The following is a 21,240-nucleotide window of genomic DNA, read 5'->3' as shown; positions in this document are numbered from 1 at the left end:
AGGGACCCATGTGTCAGGAGCCTAAGAGCTATTCCATTCTTGCCAACACAGAATCTTGATGTGCAACAACAGAGAGAGACACGGGCCACTCACCATAGCGACACCGTGGGGCCCTGCCCCCAAGGCCAATGCCTGTGATCCTGGCCAGTGCTCTCGGCCCCTCGTGGATGCTGACACCCTTCTTCCGGCACGGCCTCTGTCTCTGAGGAGCAGGGCAGGACTCATCAGAAGAACTCAGATCTTCGTATTTTTCTGTAGGTCAAACACCAAGATTAAGACAGTCTGTTCAGTGATGGACTCCTTTACTAATACTTAGAGTAAACTGAAAGTAACTGTCACAGGTTTTGTTAAATTAAGGAGAGGGTATCTGCCAGGACATCACTTTTGGGAAATGCCCACAGAGGCCGGGGTGCTGCTCCAGTGGGCCACAGGGAGCTGCAAAGTTAGTGAGAACAGGGAGCTTAATTTTTTGTCTTGAGAGTCTCATTCTGTCCCCCAGGATGAAGGGCAGTGGCGCCATCTCAGCTCACTGCAACCTCCGCCTCCTGGGTTCCAACAATTCTCATGCCTCAGCCTCCCGAGTAGCTGGGATTACAGGTGCATGCCACCATGCTCAGCTAATTTTTTTTCTTCTTTTTTTTAGAAGAGATGGGCTTTCGCCGTGTTGGCCAGGCTGCTCTCGAAGTCCTAACCTCAGGTGATCTGCCCACGAGGCCTCCCAAAGTGCTGGGATTACAGGCTTAAGCCACCGAGTCCGGTGAGGAGTTTCATTCTTATCTCTTTGTCGGGGTTTGCAAATTCATAAAAAGCCTGTATTGTTTATAATCAGAAATAAATTTTGTTCTAAGTCGAAGGAATAACTAAAATTCATCTCTTCATTAAAATATGGTAGTTATCAGTCACAACTTTTTTTTTTCCCAGATCCCTTCCTTTGGAAACAACTTTTTTTTTTTTTTTTTTTTTTTTGAGACGGAGTTTCGCTCTTGTTACGCAGGCTGTAGTGCAATGGCGCCATCTCAGCTCACTGCAACCTCCGCCTCCTGGGTTCCAACAATTCTCATGCCTCAGCCTCCTGAGTAGCTGGGATTACAGGCATGCGCCACCATGCCCAGCTAGTTTTTTGTATTTTTAGTAGAGACGGGGTTTCACCATGTTGACCAGGATGGTCTCGATCTCTCAACCTCGTGATCCACCCGCCTCGGCCTCCCAAAGTGCTGGGATTACAGGCTTGAGCCACCGCACCCAGCCTGGAAGTAACTTCTTAAGGAATTCTGTATTTTCTTAAGCATGGCATATGTTTGCTATGATTATTAACTCTTTCGTATCACTACCTAGTCTGACCTTTCAGAGCTCAACCCAGAGCTTTTACTATTTTATAGCTTTTCAGTTTTTCACATTTGATTCATATAAGGCTCTGGTCCAATTCTACTTTTAAGAGATATGAGACCGGGTGTGGTAGCTCACGCCTGTAATCCCAGCACTTTGGGAGGCCAACGCGGGTGGATCACGAGGTTAGGATTTTTTTTTTTTTTTTTTAAAGATGGGGTTTCACCATATTGGTCAGGCTGGTCTCGAACTCCTGACCTCAGGTGATCCGCCCACCTCAGCCTCCCAAAGTGCTGGGATTACAGCCGTGAGCCACTGCGCCGGGCTTGAGGTTAGGAGTTCAAGACCAGCCTGGCCAAGATGCTGAAACCCCATCTATACTAAAAATATAAAAATTAGCCGGACATGTTGGCACGCACTTGTAATCCCAGCTACTTGGGAGGCTGACGTAGGGAACTGCTTGAATCCAGGAGGCGGAGGCAGCAGTGAGCCAAAATGGTGCCACTACACTGCAGCCTGGGCAACAGAGCAAGACTCCCTCTCAAAAAAACAAAAAACAAACAAAAAAAACAAGAGTTGTATATAGGAGGAAATGAGATCTCCTTGTAGACTTGGTAAACTGGGGTGGAGATGCAGGGAGAGGTCCTTTGTGTTACCATTTTACCACCTAAGCAATTTTTATTATGAAACAATCCCCATGCCAGGGAAGGAGCTGGGCGCTGAGCCTGACCGTGAGAAAGAAGCTGCTCACTTGGGACAACTCAGGGCAGGCCAGTGAGGTGGGAGAGGCTGAGGCCCTGACCCTCCGCCACTCTGCCCTTCCCCATGAAAAGGCTCACACTCTGCTGAGTGAGCCAGCGGTGCGGACACACGCCCCCTCACACTCAAAGATCTGCAGCACCCCAGGGAGACTGCGCTTCCATCCAAGCTGAAAGGGAAGGAGCTGTAAGACAGTAAACGTACAGAGGCAGCTGTGTGAATCTGAGCACCCAACACGCCCTCAAAATGACTTAAAAAAGAACAGGCAGATGGAGATCACAAAAAAGCCAGGGCTGCAATCCTGCTATCAAAGTAGAATTCAGGCCAAAAAGCATTACATGTGACACAGAAGGACACTTTTTTTTTTTTTTTGAGATGGAGTCTCACTCTGTCACCCAAGCTAGAATGCAGTAGCACGATCTTGGCTCACTGTAACCTCCAGGTTCAAGCAATTCTCCTGCCTCAGCTTCTTGAGCAGCTGAGATTACAGGCGTGTGCCACAATACCTGGCTACTTTTTTTTATTTTTAGTAGAGACAGGGTTTCACCACGTTGGCCGGGCAGGCCTTGAACTCCTGACCACAAGTAATCTGCCTGCCTTGGCCTCCCAAAGCGCTGGGATTACAGGCATGAGCCATCACGCCAGACCAGGACACTTCTAATACTAAAAGCTGTAATTCACAATGAATCTGTAACAAATTATGAGTATCTGGAGTATCTGCCACCAAAAAAATACACCATCTTCCTTCATAAATCAGAAACACGCTAAGACAGACTTACAGATATGCTAAACTGTAGCATAGCTAATAGAGAATACAACTTCTTCTCAAGCAAAACAAGGAATATTTGCAAATACTGATTAGACTGGTCATGGTGGCTCATGCCTGTAATCCCAGTACTTTGGGAGCCCAAGGTGGGTGGATCACTTGAGGTCAGTAATTCGAGACCAACCTGGCTAACGTAATGAAACCCCATCTCTACTAAAAATACAAAAATTAGCCAGTGTGGTGTTGGGCACCTGTAATCCCAGCTCCTTGAGAGGCTGAGGCAGGAGAATCGCTTAAACCTGGGAGGTGGAAGTTGCAATTAGCTGAGATTGCGCCACTCACTCCAGGCTGAGTGACAGAACAAGACTTCATCTGAAAAAAATATATATATACACATATATAGATCAGTAGGTGACAAATAAGATGACAAGGAAATTCTGTAAATTTAAGAATTATAAACACTCTCTGACCAGATACATTAAAGTTGATAATAACATGAGAAGTTAATCACAAGATCAAAAAGGACCTTCCACCTAGAAATTAACAAACAAAAACAACCATAAAACTTCTATTAGACAACTCCTGAAGGAGAAGATATAAATTATAGAATTTCTGAAAAATAAAAAAAGCACTAAATACAGAACCCCCAGAATATACCTAAAGTGGCAGTCAGCAAAACTTCACAGCCTCCAACATTTAACAAAAGAGAAACAATGAAAGAAATTCCCAACTCAAAAAACTCGAACAACTAAGCGAAAGAAAAATAAAAGCAGAAATTTAAGAACTGACAATCAGTAGATCTAATTAATAAACCAAAATCCTATGGGTTTTCCACTAAATAGACAACTAGTATTTAACACAAACATACAAAATAAGAAATGAGGCCAGGCACAGTGGCTCATGCCTACAATATCGGCACTGTGAAAGATTGAGGTGGGAGGATCGCTTGGGCCCCGGAGTTCGAGACCAGCCTGGGCAACATATTGAGACACTGCCTCTACTTTTTTTAATATAAAAATTTTTTTAAATTTAAGAAATGAGATCCAACAATTCCACTACTGGGTATTTATCCAAAGAAAGGAAATCAATGTACCAAAGAGCTATCTACAACCTCATGTTTACTCCAGCACTATTCACAGTGGCCTAGATATACAATCAACACGTGTCCATCAGAGGATGAATGAAGAAAGAAAATGAAGCTGGGCATAGTGGCACGTGCCTGTAATCCCAGCTACTCAGGAAGCTGAGGCAGCAGAATTGCCTGAACCCAGGAGGCGGAGGTTGCGGTGAGCCGAGATCGCGCCATTGCACTCCAGCCTGGGTAACAAGAGCGAAACTCTGTCTCAAAAAAAAAAAAGAAAGAAAGAAAATGAGTTTATATACACAATGGAGTATTATTCAGACATAAAGAATGAAATCTGGTAATTTGTGGCAAAAGGAATAAACCTGAAAGATACTATGTTAAGTAAAATCAGCCAGAACAGCAAGACAAATGCCAGTTGGGCGCAATGACTCACACCTATAATCCCAACACTGCAAGCCCAAGGTGAGAGGATTGCTTGAGCCAGGAGTTCAAAACCAACGTGGCCAGTATAGCAAGACCCTGTCTCTACAAAATAAAAATAAAAATTAGCCAGGTGTGGTGGTGGGTGCTTATAGTCCCAGCTACTCGGGAGGGTGAGATGGGAGGATCCTTGAGCCCAGGAATTGGAGGCTGCAGTAAGCCAATACGTCAAGTCACCATACTCCAGCCTGGGTGACAGAGCAAGAACCTGTCTCAAAAAACAAAACAAAAAAGGCCGGGCGCGGTGGCTCAAGCCTGTAATCCCAGCACTTTAGGAGGCCGAGGCGGGTGGATCACAAAGTCGAGAGATCGAGACCAACCTGGTCAACATGGTGAAACCCCGTCTCTACTAAAAATACAAAAATTAGCTTGGTGTGGTGGCACGTGCCTATAATCCTAGCTACTCAGGAGGCTGAGGCAGGAGAATTGCCTGAACCCAGGGGGCGGAGGATGCGGTGAGCCGAGATCGCGCCATTGCACTCCAGCCTGGGTAACAAGAGCGAAACTCCATCTCAAAAACAAAAAAACAAAAAAAACAAACAAAAAAAACCCAAGACTACATGACTACATGATCTCACCCATTTACTGAATTTTTAAACACTCATGTCTTACACGTAGACTGGAACAGTGGTTATCAGAGGTTGGGGGTGAGGAGGTAGTGGAAGAGAATGGTCAATAGGTACAAAATTACAGATCAACGAAACAAGTTCTGGTGTTCACAGCAGAGTGACTATACGTAACAGTAGTGTGTATCTCGAGATTGCTACTAGGAGAGAGGATTTTAAATGTTCTTACATCAAAGAAATGATAAATGTTTGAGGCGATGGATAAGCTAATTATCCAATTTGATCATTAGACAGTGTATACCTGTATCAAAGCATCACACATGGTACCCCATAAATACGTAGTTGTGTCAATTAAAATGAGATAAATACTTTCCAGGTCAGGTGCAGTGGCTCATGCCTGTAGTCCCAGCACTTTGGGAGGCTGCAGCAGATGGACTGCTAAAGCTCAGGTGTTTTGAAACCAGCCTGTTCAACATGGCAAAACCCCATCTCTACAAAAAATACAAACACGAGCTGGACACGGTAGGGTGTACCTGCAGTCCTAGCTACTCATGGGGCTGAGGTGGAAGAACTGCTCTCAGCCCAGGAGGCGGAGGTTGCAGTGAGCTGAGATCTGGTCACTGCACTCCAGCCTGGATGACAAAGAAACACCCTGTCTCAAAAAGTAAATCAGTAGGCTGGGCGCGGTGGCTCAAGCCTGTAATCCCAGCACTTTGGGAGGCCGAGGCGGGTGGATCATGAGGTCGAGAGATCGAGACCATCTTGGTCAACATGGTGAAACCCCATCTCTACTAAAAATACAAAACATTAGCTGGGCATGGTGGCACGTGCCTGTAATCCCAGCCACTCAGGAGGCTGAGGCAGGAGAGTTGCCTGAACCCAGGAGGCAGAGGTTGCGGTGAGCCGAGACTGTGCCATTGCACTCCAGCCTGGGTAACAAGAGCAAAACTCAGTCTCAAAAAAAAAAAGTAGGCTGGGCACGGTGGCTCAAGCCTGTAATCCCAGCACTTTGGGAGGCCGAGGTGGGTGGATCACGAGGTCGAGAGATCGAGACCATCCTGGTCAACATGGTGAAACCCCATCTCTACTAAAAATACAAAAAATTAGCTGGGCATGGTGGCACATGCCTGTAATCCCAGCTACTCAGGAGGCTGAGGCAGGAGAATTGCCTGAACCCAGGAGGCGGAGGTTGCGGTGAGCCGAGATCGCACCATTGCACTCCAGCCTGGGTAACAAGAGCGAAACTCTGTCTCAAAAAAAAAAGAAAAAGTAAATCAGTATTTTCCACTCCGGAAAAAAAAAAATGAGAGAAAATAACCACTGAAACACAGTATTTTATCTACTTACTCTTTTTGAGACGGAGTTTCACTTTGTCACCCAGGTTGGATGACAGTTGTGCGATCGTGGCTCACTGCAATCTCCCCCTCCTGGGTTCAAGTGGTTCTCCTCTCTCAGCCTCCAGAATAGCTGAGACTACAGGCATATCCCACCACACCCAGCTAATTTTTCTATTTTTAGTGGAGACAGGGTTTTACCATGTTGGCCAAGCTGGTCTTGAACTCCTGACCTCAAGTGATCCAGCTGTCTCAGCCTCCCAAACTGCTGGGATTACAGGCATGAGCCACGGCACCTGGCCTGAAACACAGTATTTTAAAAGGAGGAAAAGAGTATGTTGTAGACCTCCGCAAATAAGTCTGAAACCCTAGATGAAGTGATCTCTCAGGAAAATATAATTTACCAAAACTGACCCTGTAAGAAGAGAAAATGTGAGGAGGCCAGTCTCTACAGAAGAAATGAAAAACTTTTGTTGAGGAACCACCTCACAGACAGAGACCAGATGGTTTCATGGGAGGAACTTCTAAGACTAGGTAGCACTAATGCTACATATATTGTCCTAGAACACAAAAAAGGAAGGAAAACTTCCAAATTATTTTTATGAAGTCTAACACTGATACCCATACATCATAAAGACAGAATAAAAATAGAAAATTATAGCCCAGGCCAGGGGTGGTGGCTCAGGCCTCTAATCCCAGCACTTTGGGAGGCTGAGGTGGGCAGATCACCAGAGGTCAGGAGTTCAAGACCAACCTGGCCAACATGGTGAAACCTCATCTCTACTAAAAATACAACAATTAGCTGGGTATAGTGGTGAACATCTGTGATCCCAGCTACTCTGGAGACTGCAGGAGGAGAATTGCTTGAACCCTACAGGCGGAGGTTGCCGTGAACTGAGATCTCACCACTCCACTCTGGCCTAGGCAACAGAGCAAGACTCTTGTCTCAAAAGAAAAAAGAAAATTATAGAACAGTATCACTTATGAATGCATATCCATAGGAAAGTACTAAATATTAATAAACAGAATTTAGCCGGGCGCGGTGGCTCAAGCCTGTAATCCCAGCACTTTGGGAGGCCAGGGCAGGTGGATCACGAGGTCAAGAGATCGAGACCATCCTGGTCAACATGGTGAAACCCCGTCTCTACTAAAAATACAAAAAATCAGCTGGGCATGGTGGCGCGTGCCTGTAATCCCAGCTACCCAGGAGGCTGAGGCAGGAGAACTGCCTGAACCCAGGAGGCGGAGGTTGCGGTGAGTCGAGATCGCGCTATTTGCACTCCAGCCTGGGTAACAAGAGTGAAACTCTGCCTCAAAATAAATAAATAAAATAAACAGAATTTAAAAGCACATTAAAATAATACAACATGTGAGATTTCTGCCAAGAACCTCAAGTTGATTCATTATTAGGAGGTTCATGAAGATAATCTACTGTATGACTAGAGCTACAGGTAACATTCCAGTTGTCTCCAAAGATGTGGAAAGAAAATTCAATAGTGACTCCTATAAAATAATACTCAAGAATAGAAGAACTGATGAATACTTTTGTTTTTTGAGATGAGTCTCACTCTGTTGCCCAGGCTGGAGTGCAGTGGCATGACCTCTGCTCACTGCAACCTCTGCGTCCCAGGTTCAAGCAATTCTCTGCCTCAGCCTCCTGAGTAGCTGGGATTAAAGGCACCTGCCACCACACCTGGATAACTTTTGTATTTTTAGTAGAGATGGGGTTTCACTATCTTGGCCAGGCTGGTCTTGAACTCCTGACCTGGTGATCCACCCGCCTCAGCCTCCCAAAGTGCTGGAATTACAAGCGCCCAGCCAGTACTTTGTTAATATGCTAAAAATAACATATGCCTTTCCTTTTAAAACCAGCCTCTCGGCCGGGCATGGTGGCTCAAGCCTGTAATCCCAGCACTTTGGGAGGCCGAGGCAGGTGGATCACGAGGTCAAGAGATCGAGACCATCCTGGTCAACATGGTGAAACCCCGTCTCTACTAAAAATACAAAAAATTAGCTGGGCATGGTGGCGTGTGCCTATAATCCCAGCTACTCAGGAGGCTGAGGCAGGAGAATTGCCTGAACCCAGGAGGCGGAGGTTGCGGTGGGCCAAGATCACGCCATTGCACTCCAGCCTGGGTAACAAGAGCGAAACTCCATCTCAAAAAAAAAAAAAAAAAAAAAACAGCCTCTCACATAATGTGGCGGTGTTTCCACTAAGATCAGGACCAAGGTAAGGATGCATATTATCTCCATGATGTTGAACAATGAGCTAGAGGTGTTAACAACTAAACAAAAGAACAATGCAATTCAACAGTCAGAGTCACAAGAATCATCAGGAAGCAGTGTATCCACTGATACTTAAATATTATATCGTAGTACACCTGTAAACCCCTAAAGAATCAATAACAAAACTAACCTAACCAATAACAGAATTCCATAAGGTAGCAGAATATAAAATTAGTTTGCAGAACTCCACTGCCTTCAAATGCACTGACAATATGACACCACTACAGAACTTACTCATGGTCAGGCGCAGTGGCTCACGCCTGTAATCCCAGCTCTTTGGGAATGCAAGGTAGCGGGGATCATGAGGTCAGAGATGGAGACCATCCTGGCCAACATGGTGAAATCCTGTCTCTACTAAAAACACAAAAATTAGCTGGGCATGGTGGCACGCACCTGTAATCCCAGCTACTTGGGAGGCTAAGGCAGGAGAATCACTTGAACCCGGGAGGCAGAGTTTGTGGTGGGCCAAGATCGCACCACTGTACTCCAGCCTGGGCAAAAGACTGAGACTCTGCCTCAAAAAGAAAAAAAAAAAAAAAAGAACTTATTCATGTATCCAACCACCACCTATTCCCTAAAAACCTACTGAAATAAAAAATAAATACAAATTAAAGAGCACTGAGTATTAATACCCTGAGAGTTGGGAGGAAAAAAGATAAAGTGGTAGGGAAAACTCCATTTACAACAGCAACAAAGATGATCAAACTCTTACGAATAACCTTAAGTCATATGCAAAATGTAGATGAAGAAAAATGTAAAACCCCCCTGCACAACCCAGAAGTACACTGGAACAAGAAGACATCCTTTGTTCTTGGATAGGACAACTCAACATCACAAAGATACAGTTAACTTAAATATTTTTCACAATCTCAATAAAAATATTAATAGTGTTTTAAAGGAGCTAGACAAGTTGATATTCAAGTTCATATAGAAAAATAAACAAGCCATAGCTCAGGAAACAGGGAGAACAGAAAACTAAGAGTGGACTGGCCTACGCAGTGGTAAGGGATGCTACAGAAAGCTGGTTTTGGTGCCACACTCCACTGTAACCAACTTTCTCTCCTGTTACAGCAGCGGCCTCGACCTTGCCATGGAAGCAGCTGGGGGAGACAGAGCCAAATCCCAGAGGAGCAGGTGGCAGCCAGGGAAGTAGGGGGGTACCTTTCTTTTTCTTTCTTTTTTTTTGGAGACAGAGTCTCGCTGTGTCACGCAGGCTGGAGTGCAGTGGCAGGATCTTGGATCACTGCAACTTCCACCTCCTGGGTTCAAGTGATTCTCATGCCTCGGCCTCCTGAGTAGCTGGGGACTACAGGAGCTTGCCACCATACCTGGCTGATTTTTTTTGTATTTTTAGTAGAGACGGGGTTTTACCATGTTGGGCAGGCTGGTCTTGAAATCCTGACCTCAAGTGATCCTCCCGCCTCAGCCTTCCAAACTGTTGGGTATACAGGCATGAGCCACCATGCCCCGCTGCTGGTGGGGCGGCATCTTTCTCTGCCAGGTTATCTAAAGCTCAAGACAGCCACAGACCCCAGCAGAGTGCAGCTGGCAGGTGCGGGTACCTGGGCTCCGATAGAGGCTCTTGGGCAGAGAGGGTGAATGAGTGTCCATCAAGGCCACGATCTTCATGTGCCCGTACTGCTTGGCCAGCATCCGGGCTGTGGCTCCACTGTGGTCTCTTGCATCCACCTTGACTCCCTGCAAATGTCCATGAAAGGAGGATTAGGGGCCTCTCCTTCAAAGCACCTGCCCTTCCTGGGCTGGTGGCTGGGAAGAGAGGTCGTGTGCTGGCTTCCTACTGCCTCCCTGTGTGGGAAAAATCACGTCTACTTGAGAAAGAGGGGCAGGCTTGTCTGCATCACAACCACGAGTTTTGCTCTCACTATCTCCTTAGGATGAGGGGGGATGGGGAGTCATCTCCCAGCTGCAGCAGCTCTCAGCTTCCCACTGCTGCCTCCCGTGTTCAAGCCCTCACTTGCAGGGGAAGCCCAGCCTTCACCTTCTGCACCTAGGCTGTGTGCCACTCGCTTTGCTTCTCTTCACTCAAAGAAAACTGGAGACAGCAGTTCACAACAGAAGCAGCCTTTTAAACCACGTTCAGAATGAAACCACCATCCTCTGAAGCAGAATTCATAACTTTTGTCCAAAGCTCTATAATGTATTTACAGGTCTTGCAGCACAACAATCCCACTTCTATGACTCTAAGGAAATAGCCTAAATACAGAGAAAGCTTCAGTGCACAAAGATGTTTGGCACAACACATTCACAATAATGAAAATGTACCTAGAGACAAATGCTCAGGGGGATGAGAAGTCAGCTATATTACTGCCATAAATGATGTCATTTACAAACGGCTGTGTAATCAAGTTGAAAAAAGGATCATGGCCAAATGGGGCTCATGCCTATAATCCTAGCATTTGGGAGGCCAAGGCAGGTGGATCACTCAAGCTCAGGAGTTGGGAGAACAACCTGGGCAACAAAGAGAGATCCCATCCCTACAAAAAAGACAACTCTGGCTGGGCGTGGTGGCTGTCTCCTGTAATCCCAGCACTTTGGGAGGCCGAGGTGGGTACATCATGAGGTTAGGAGATCAAGACCATCCTGGCTAACACAGTGAAGCTCCATCTATTAAAAATACAAAAAATTATCCAGGGATGGTAGCCCACGCCTGTAATCAGTCCCAGCTACTCAGGAGGCTGAGGCAAGAGAATCACTTGAACCCGGGAGGTGGAGGTTGCAGTGAGCTGAGACTGCACCACTAGAATCCAGCCTGGGTGACAGAGCGAGAGTCCATCTTGGGAAAACAACAAAAACAACAACAACCTCTAATCAATACAGCATGATTTTGGTGCACTGGGACTGTCTGTCTCTACTGTTAGACCAGGCAGCTGGGGAGGCAGGGAAGCAAGAGCCAAAACTCAGAGGAGCATCTGGGAGCCAGGCAAGGGGAGCATCTTTAATAAAAATGAGCAGCGTGTGATGGCACATGCCTATAGTCCCAGCTACTCAGGAGGCTGAGGCAGGAGGATCACTTAAGCCCCAGAGGACAACGCTGCAGAAAGCTGAGATTGCACAGCTGCACTCCAGCGTGGGCAATAGAGTGGGACTTTGTCTCAAAAAACTAAAAAAGGAACATGATACAAAACTATGCATACATTACAACTGCAGCAAAATGAGACAAAACAAGTAAGTACACAAAAAGCAATACTGGAAGGTAACATGCCCAAAATATTATATATATATATTTTTTATTGGAGACGGAGTTTCACTCTTATTACCCAGGCTGGAGTACAGTGGCGCGATCTCGGCTCACTGCAACCTCCGCCTCCTGGGTTCAGGCAATTCTCCTGCCTCAGCCTCCTGAGTAGCTGGGACTACAGGCAGTCACCACCATGCCCAGCTAATTTTTGTATTTTTAGTAGAGACGGGGTTTCACCACGTTAACCAGGATGGTCTCGATCTCTTGACCTCGTGATCCACCCGCCTCAGTCTCCCAAAGTGCTGGGATTACAGGCTTGAGCCACCGCGCCCAGCCCCAAATTATTAAGTTATTTATTATTTTTGATGAGGATTTTTCCAATTTTCCAATCTTCTATGTTTTTAAAATGTACTACCATAAGCATGTTTCCTTTTTTTTTTTTTCTTCAAGATAGGATCTTATTCTGTCACACAGGCTGAACTGCAGTGTCCCCAAAGAAAATAATGCAGGACATTCACTGAAATTTAGAATTTTCACTGCAGCATTTAGCATAGTGAGAATTAGAAAGAACCTAAATTAAGAGATTAGTAAGCTACGTGAGAGCATATCCAGAAAACAGAGCGCCTCCCATCCATTTATGTGGTGGGTGGGAGTACCTGCAGTGACACAGACTAGGGTGCACAAAATACCATCAACAGAAAAAAAAAAAAAGCCAGGCCAGGTGCAGTGGCTCACGCCTATAATCCCAGCATTTTGGGAGGCTGAGGTGGGCAGATCATTTGAGGTCAGGAGTTCGAGACCAGCCTGGCCGACATGGCAAAACCCTGTCTCTACTAAAAGTACAAAAATTACGAGGGTGGTGGTGTGCGCCTGTAGTCCCAGCTACTGGAGAGGCTGACACAGGAGAATTGCTTGAATCTGGGAGGCAGAGGTTGCAGTGAGCCAAGATCGCACCACTGCACTCCAGCCTGGGTGACAGAGCAAGACTCCATCTCAAAACAAAACACACACAAAAAAAGGAGTGCTCACTTTGGCAGCACATATACTCAAACTGGAACGATACAGAGAAGATTAGCATGGCCCCTGCACAAGGATGACACGCAAATTAATGAAGTGTTCCATATTTTTTAAAAAAAAGGAAAGAAGGCCGGGTGCGGTGGCTCAAGCCTGTAATCCCAGCACTTTGGGAGGCCGAGGCGGGTGGATCACGAGGTCGAGAGATCGAGACCATCCTGGTCAACATGGTGAAACCCCATCTCTACTAAAAATACAAAAAATTAGGTGGGCATGGTGGCACGTGCCTGTAATCCCAGCTACTCAGGAGTCTGAGGCAGGAGAATTGCTTGAACCCAGGAGGCAGAGGTTGCAGTGAGCCGAGATCGTGCCATTGCACTCCAGCCTGGGTAACAAGAGTGAAACTCCGTCTCAAAAAAAAAAAGAAAGAAAACCCAGGTCACGGCCGGGCGCGGTGGCTCACACCTACAATCCCAGCACTTTGGGAGGCCGAAGTGGGTGGATCACCAGATCAAGAGATCGAGACATCCTGGTCAAAATGGTGAAACCTCATCTCTACCAAAAAACAAAAGAAAAAATTTTAAAAAATTAAAAAATAAAAGATTAAGAAAAAAAAAGGAAGAAAAACCCAGGTCAATTGTCTATGCATTAACACATGCTGTCTCTGAATGATCATGAGTAACTTTCATTTTCCTTTTGATCTACTGTATTTTCCAATTCATTAATAACAAGTATGTATCAACTCTATAATAAACATTTATGTATGTACTTCCGCCCTCTCCATTCTAAAAAACTAGGATCAACTTATGGTCTTGGGCCTAGTACAGAAAGTGATCACTACACATCTCTTAAGAATCAGCAGGGCGATGGCTCACACATGTAATCCCAAGGCCAAGGCCGGTGAGCCACGAGGCCAAGAGATGGAGACCATCCCTGCCAACATGGTGAAACCCCATCTCTACTAAAATATAAAAATGAGCTAAGCATGGTGGCACACACCTGTAGTCCCAGCGACTTGGGAGACTGAGGCAGGAGACTCACTTGAACCTGGGAGGTGGAGGCTGCAGTGAGCCAAGATTGTGCCACTGCACTCCAGCCTGGCACCTGGTGACAGAACAAGACTCCATCTCAAAAAAAAAAAAAAAAAAAAAAAAAAAAAAGGTAGAGGGGGAATCACAGGTTCTGTGCAGTGGCTCACACCTATAATACCAGCACTTTTGGCGGTCGAGTCAGGTGGATCACCTGAGGTCAAGAGTTCAAGACCAGCCTGGCCAATGTGGTGAAACCTCATCTCTTCTAAAAACACAAAAAATTAGCTGGGCGTGGTGGCCCACACCTCTGGTTCCAGCTACTCGGAGAGACTGAGGTAAGAGAATCACTTGAACTCAGGAGGCGGAGGTTGCAGTGAGCCAAGATCACACCACTGCATTCTAACCTGGGTGACAGAGGGAGACTTCATCTCAAAAAAAAAAAATAAAAAAAAAATAAGCACAGTGGCTCACACCAGTAATTCCTAGCACTTTGGGAGGCCGTGGTTGGCAGATCACCTGAGGTCAGGAGTTCAAAAAAAGCCTAACAAACATGGTGAAACCCTGTCTCTACTAAAAATACAAAAATTAGTCAGGCATAGTGGCACACACCTATAATCCCAGCTACTGGGGAGGCTGAGGCAGGAAAATCACTTGAACCCAGGAGGTAGAGGTTGCAGTGAGCAGAGATCACGTCACTGCGCTCGAGCCTGGGCGACAGAGCAAGACTCTGTCTCAAAAAAAAAAAAAAAAACAAAAGAATTACAACCCTTAAGTAATTCTGCTATCATCCATACTGCAACTAGCTCTCCCGTGAGACCAGGGAACCTCAACCCTGACACCCACATGGGAGTCAGTGGGGGAGGCAGAGGTGGTCTCTGGGCAAGGATACGTGAAAAAAGTGTGTTTTCACAAAGCCTAAGGAGTTTTACTTTCTATACTGCCCCCCACTGTGGGTAACCCTTGATATGGGCACCAAGGAATGAGAGCTAAGCAGAACTCTGGCACAGTTAGGGCTTGAAGAATATCTCACTTTATAGTGTTACTACTCAGCTATTTCCTTTTATATAATCCTTTACATAATCATATATTAGTTTATAGAAATAAGACTTGATGGATCCCTTTATATAATCCTCTCTATATAATCATATAATAGTTGATAGTATGAGTGCCTAAAGAATAGTTCCCTACATACATACCTATAATTATATCTTAATTCATAATCGGAGGGATACCTAGAGTGGACACAGTACAGAGCATGAATTAAGGAATAAGCAGCTTATAATTGGAGGAATGCCTAGTGCAGACACAGTGTAGAGCATGATTTAAGGGAAAACAGTTATACCAGGACAAGAATATATGGCCCAGGCGGCAGCATTCAGTATCGTAAAGATACCCACTGTATGGCAGGCTTGGGGCCAGAGCCACTCCTCCTGATAAAGGAGTTGTGGGACTTTGCTCCAGTTCTTGTGGAAGGCTGCCTCAGAACAGTAATCCACCTCGGTGACTGTGAACTTTATCAGCTCTTGCTACTGTGCTGCTTGAAAAGCATCTTCCCATAGAACTCATTGGAAGCTGCCAGAAGGTGGCAGTAACCTTGACAGCTCTGTCACTGCTATGTGACTTAAAGCATCCTCCTATAAATCTTCTTAGAAGTAGTTTGCCTATAGATAGAGGTATTGCACACTGCACCCTCTTCACTGCGCACGGCCCAACTTCAAGCCTCGGTGACCTAATGGGGGTGGACCCCTTACTGCACACGGCCCTTGCCTTCATGGGAACAGGCCCCTTGCTTCGCACTGTCCACCTCCCAGCCTAGGTGACCTAATGGGGGTAGACCCCATGTTTTATTGCTTACGACCCTATCACTATCCTTAAAGATGACTTCACTCACTGCCCTGCCCCCTAACCTATACACAATAAACACTCATGCTTCTGGACATTCGGGGCCTCGCCTGACTCCAGTTACAGGTGGCGTGGCCCTGAGCCCATCTGCGTTTTCCTTGTACTTCTGTGTCCTGTCTCTTTATTTCTCGGATCCTGCGCCTCAGCACAGCATAAGGCACACTCCACAACCCTGTGGGGCCCTCAGCCCTACACCCCTCCCTACTTTCAACTATGATAAAAAATTAACTATGAAACTTCCAGCCTTACAAAATAATTTATAGGCCAGGCCCAGTGGCTCATACCCGTAATCTTTGGGAGGCTGGGCACTCAAAGGAGCACTTTGGGAGGCTGAGATAGTGAACTGAGGTCACGCCACTGTGCTCCAGCCTGGGTGACAGAGTAAGACTCCATCCCAAAAACAGCAATATAATTTATAGCTGAGAGCGGTGGCACATGCCTGTAGTCCCAGCTAACCAGAAGGCCAAGGGTGAAGGATCACTTGAGCCTAGGAGTTGTGGGCTGTAGTGCACTATGCTGATTGGGTGTCCGCACTGAGTTCAGCATCAATATGGTGACCTTCCGGGAGAGGGGGAACACCATGTTGCCTAAGTGGGGGTGAACCAGCCTAGGTCGGAAACAGAGCAGGTCAAAACTCCGGTGTTAATCAATAGTGGGATCGAGCCTGTGAAGAGTCACTGCACTCCACCCTGGGCAACGTAGCGAGACCCCATCTCTAAAAAATAATAATAGTAATTTATAGGCTGGGTAAGGAGCTAAAGCCTGTAATCCCAGCACTATGGGAGGCTAAGACAAGTAGATCACCTGACATCAGGAGTTCAAGACCAGCCTGGCCAACATGGTGGAACCCCATCTCTACTAAAAATACAAAAGCAGCCGGGCGTGGTGGTGCATACCTGTAGTCCCAGTTACTTGGGAAGCTGAGGCAGGAGAATCACTTGAGCCCAGGAGGTGAAGATTGCGGTGAGCCAGGATCATGCCACCACGCTCCAGCCTGGGCGATAGAGCAATACTCATCTCAAAAATCAAAAACAGCCGGGCGCGGTGGCTCAAGCCTCTAATCCCAGCACTTTGGGAGGCCGAGGCGGGTGGATCACGAGGTCAAGAGATCGAGACCATCCTGGTCAACATGGTGAAACCCTGTCTCTACTAAAAATACAAAAAATTAGCTGGGCATGGTGGCGCGTGCCTGTAATCCCAGCTACTCAGGAGGCTGAGGCAGGAGAATTGCCTGAACCCAGGAGGCAGAGGTTGCGGTGAGCCGAGATCGTGCCATTGCACTTTCACTCTGGGTAACAAGAGCGAAATTCCGTCTCAAAAAAAAAATAATAAAATAAAATAAAAAATTTTGACTGGGTACGGTGGCTCATACATGTAATCCAGCACTTTGGAAGGGCAGATCACTTGAGGTCAGGAGTTTGAGACCAGCCCAGACAACATGGTGAAACCCAAAATCTACTAAAAACACAAAAAATTAGTGAGGAATGATGGCACGCACCTGTAATCCCAGCTACTCGGGAGGCTGAGGCAGGAGAACCACTTGAACCTGGGAGGCGGAGGTTGCAGTGAGCCACTGCACTCCAGACTGGTCAACAGAGGGAGACCCATCTCAACAACAACAAATTTCCAGTTTACATTTGATAGAATGAACCCCAAGGTTTTAACCAGAAAAAAAAGTAGCCTCTTTACTGTAGGATTTTTACTTCTTACCTATTTGTGGTTTTGGATTTTTTTTGAGGCAGAATCTCACTCTGTGGCCCAGGCTGGAGTACACTGGCACCATCGTGGCTCACTTTAGTGCTGACTTTCCCAGCTCAAGTGATCCCCCCCATCACAGCCCCCTGGCATTACAAACACACACCACAACTGGCTAATTTTTTTTTGAGATAGAGTCTTGCTCTGTCTCTCAGGCTGCAGTACGATGGCCTGACCTTGGCTCACTTCAACCTCTGCCTCGCAGGTTCAAGTGATTCTCCCGCCTCAGCCCCCAGAGCAGCTGGGATTACTGGTACCCGCCATCGTGCCCAGCTAATTTTTGTACTTTTAGTAGAGACAGGGTTTTACCATGTTGGCCAGGCTCGTCTTGAACTCCTGACTCAGGTGATCCGCCGGCCTTGGCCTCCCAAAGTGCTGGAATTACAGGCCTGAGCCACCACTCCCAGCCGTTTTTTTTTGTTTTGTTTTGTTTTTAAATGAAGAGACAAAGTCTCCCTGTATTATCCTGAGTGGTCTCCAACTCCCAACCTCAAATGATCCTCCCACTTCGGCCTCCAAAAGTGCTGGGATTACCTGCATGAGCCACTGTGCCTGACATGAAAATACATTTTTATCTACTTAGGCTTTAAAATAATGTTTTTTCCTATTTTAATGTCTATATTAATAGAGAGACACATAGTAATTTTTTTTAATTTTTTTTAATTTTTATTTTTTTGAGACAGAGTTTCACTCGTTACCGAGGCTGGAGTGCAATGGCTTGACCTCGGCTCACCGCAACCTCCGCCTCCTGGGTTCAAGCAATTCTCCTGCCTCAGCCTCCTGAGTAGCTGGGATTACAGGCACGCGCCACCATGCCCAGCTAATTTTTTTGTATTTTTAGTAGAGACGGGGTTTCACCATGTTGACCAGGACGGTCTCGATCTCTTGACCTCGTAATCCACCCGCCTCGGCCCAGGTAATTTATTTTAACATGAAGGTGGGATCAGAAAGTTTAGAAACTCTGGAACCAGACTATCTGGAAAGTAGAAATCAACTTTCTCTTAAAGAGAGAAGCCCAAACAGATCCAGACCATCTTCTCCTGACTGAGCTGCTGGAGCTTGGCCCCACTGGCAGAAGGGAAACAGGGGACAAGGAAAGCAGCCCCAGGCCTTTCTTCCCCTGGCAAAGAGCATGGGATGCCCAGCCTAGCCCTGTTCTCCACCTCCAGAAATGGAGCCCAGCTCTGAAGGGACAGGTCGGGAAACTGGGTGGGACCCCTCCTCGGGCTCCAGGTAGTCTAACAACTAGGCGGCAGGAAGAATGTCGGGGAGAGGAGCTTCCAGGCAGGGCTTGCCCACCAGCCTCCAGGCCATCGGGCCACCTGCTGCCAATCCTCCCCAATCCCACCAAGCAATCACCTGGAATTGACCAACACCTTGATTTTTGATTAAGGTGCTGGAGGAAGAACTCACTATTGAGTTCCTGAGTTTGATAATTTCGTGTGACTGGCAAAGCAAATTTTATCTTGCTTTTAGGAAATACACAATGAAGTACTGGGCTGGGCACAGTGGCTCACGCCTATAATCCCAGCACTTTGGGAGGTCGAGGTAGGTGGATGACAAGGTCAGGAGATTAAGACCATCCTGGCTAACACGTCAAAACCCCATCTCTACTAAAAATACAAAAAATTAGTCAAGCATGGTGGCATGCTCCTGTAGTCCCAGCTACTCAGGAGGCTCAGGCAGAAAAATCGCTTGAACCCAGGAGGCAGAAGTTGCAGTGAGACAAGATGGCGCTACTGCACTCCAGCCTGGGGACAGAGCAGGACGGAAGGACGGACGGACGGAAGGACAGATGGAAGGACAGACAGAAGGAGGGAAGGAAGGAAGGGAAAGAAAAGAAAGAAAGAAATGTCAATGGCAGCACTGTCAGGAGAGGAAAGTGGAACCCAACTTAAGAGCACACTAATAAAGGAAAGGATGAAGGTGACTGGATGCATCCCTCCGCACACAGAGCTGTTAAGAGTGCATTTTGCTGCACAAGCCAACACGTTGCTGAATGACACACACAACCTGATATGCTATTTGCATCTATCTTTAAAGATTCAAAACAAGTCTGCACATAGCACAAGAACACACAGTATGTGATGAAAGTAACAATTAGGGACAGGAGAGGTACACGACAGCAGCTGGAGAGTGGTTCCCTCTGGAGAAAGAGAAAGGTAGATGGGACAGAAAGGCACATAAAGGGGACTTTAGTTGTGTCCTTTACAAACACAATGGGAGAAAGCTGAGGAAGATGAGGCAAGAGGTTAACGTGTATCATACGCAGGTACTGGCTTTATGTGGCTGGCTATCTTACCACTATACTCTTTTCAGCACTTCATAGTTTAGGATGCATGATTCTTACTGTGGTGGGAGTGTAAGATGGCACTTTGGCATCCGCATTAAGACTGTATTTACAGGCCGGGCGCGGTGGCTGAAACCTGTAATCCCAGCACTTTGGGAGGCCGAGGCGGGTGGATCATGAGGTCGAAAGATCGAGACCATCCTGGTCAACATGGTGAAACCCCGTCTCTACTAAAAATACAAAAAAACTAGCTGGGCGTGGTGGTGCATGCCTGTAATCCCAGCTACTTAGGAGGCTGAGGCAGGAGAATTGCTTGAACCCAGGAGGCGGAGGTTGCAGTGAGCCGAGATCGCGCCATTGCACTCCAGCCTGGGTAACAAGAGCAAAACTTCGTCTCAAAAAAAAAAAAAAAAAAAAAGACTGTATTTACATTTCACCCAAAACTTCTGCCTTTGTACTGGACCATACAGATGTGGTCACACAGGTTTACAGACACATATGCAAAGATATTCTGCATAGTGCTGTGCATAACAGCAAATGGTTGGGAGTGACCTAATTCTAGCCGCAGATTATTGTTATAGAAACTGATTCATCCCTACAGGAAATACCATGCCACCATTTAAAAAAAAAAAAAAAAAAGGATTGGGTGCGGTGGCTCAAGCCTGTAATCCCAGCACTTTGGGAGGCTGAGGCGGGTGGATCACAAGGTCAAGAGATCGAGACCATCCTGGTCAACATGGTGAAACCCCCGTCTCTACTAAAAATACAAAAAATTAGCTGGGCATGGTGGCGTGTGCCTATAATCCCAGCTACTCAGGAGGCTGAGGCAGGAGAATTGCTTGAACCCAGGAGGCAGAGGCTGCGGTGAGCCGAGATCACGCCATTGTACTCCAGCCTGGGTAACAAGAGCGAAACCCCATCTCGGAAAAAAAAAAAAAAGGGGGGGGGGGCTAGGCGCATTGGCTCACGCCTGTAATCTGAGTGCTTTGGGAGACTGAGGCAGGTGAACTTCCGGAGCTCAGGAGTTCAGGAGTTCTAGACCAGCCCGGGCAATGTTGCAAAACCCTGTCCCTACAAAAAAAATAAAAAAATAAAAAAATTGGCTGGGCCTGATGGCACCCATCTGTAGTCCCAGTTACTTGGGAGGCTTAGGCAGGAGGATCACTTGAGTCCAAGCGATCAAAGCCGTGGTGAGCTGAGATTGTACCACTGCATTCCAGCCTGCGTGACAGAGCAAGATCCCATCTATTTATTTATTTATTTTTGAGACAGACTGGAGTGCAGTGGTACCATCTAGGCTCATTACAACCTCCACCTCCCAGGCTCAAGTGATTCTCCTGTATCAGTCTCCCAAGTAGCTGGGATTACAGGCACCTGCCACCATGCCCGGTTAATTTTCTGTATTTTTAGTAGAGACAGGGTTTCACCATGTAGGCCAGGCTGGTCTT

General features: G+C 46.6%; 1 protein-coding gene and 1 non-coding gene across 6 annotated transcripts in view; one reads left to right on the top strand and one right to left on the bottom strand.

Annotated features, from left to right (window-relative positions):
* The window catches only part of ANKS3 (ankyrin repeat and sterile alpha motif domain containing 3), a 40,954-nt gene that overhangs the window by 8,359 nt on the left and 11,355 nt on the right, over nucleotides 1–21,240 (bottom strand). For all 5 annotated transcript variants that reach the window (XM_074381639.1, XM_010339149.3, XM_010339145.3 and 2 more), the window contains 2 exons: nucleotides 10,164–10,299; nucleotides 94–252 (listed from right to left, as the gene is read on the bottom strand). In XM_074381639.1, coding sequence (XP_074237740.1) covers nucleotides 94–252; nucleotides 10,164–10,299 — 295 coding nt within the window. The remainder of the gene's footprint in view (nucleotides 1–93; nucleotides 253–10,163; nucleotides 10,300–21,240) is intronic.
* Nucleotides 12,822–12,928, top strand: LOC120367526 (U6 spliceosomal RNA). The gene has a single exon (XR_005581894.1). It is a non-coding gene; the product is annotated as a U6 spliceosomal RNA (small nuclear RNA).

This window comes from Saimiri boliviensis, chromosome 12 (genome assembly GCF_048565385.1).
Source record: "Saimiri boliviensis isolate mSaiBol1 chromosome 12, mSaiBol1.pri, whole genome shotgun sequence".
Classification (NCBI taxonomy): Eukaryota; Metazoa; Chordata; class Mammalia; order Primates; family Cebidae; genus Saimiri; species Saimiri boliviensis.
The sequence above is the reverse complement of the archived record's forward strand: the minus strand, read 5'-3'. Positions and strand labels throughout refer to the sequence as shown.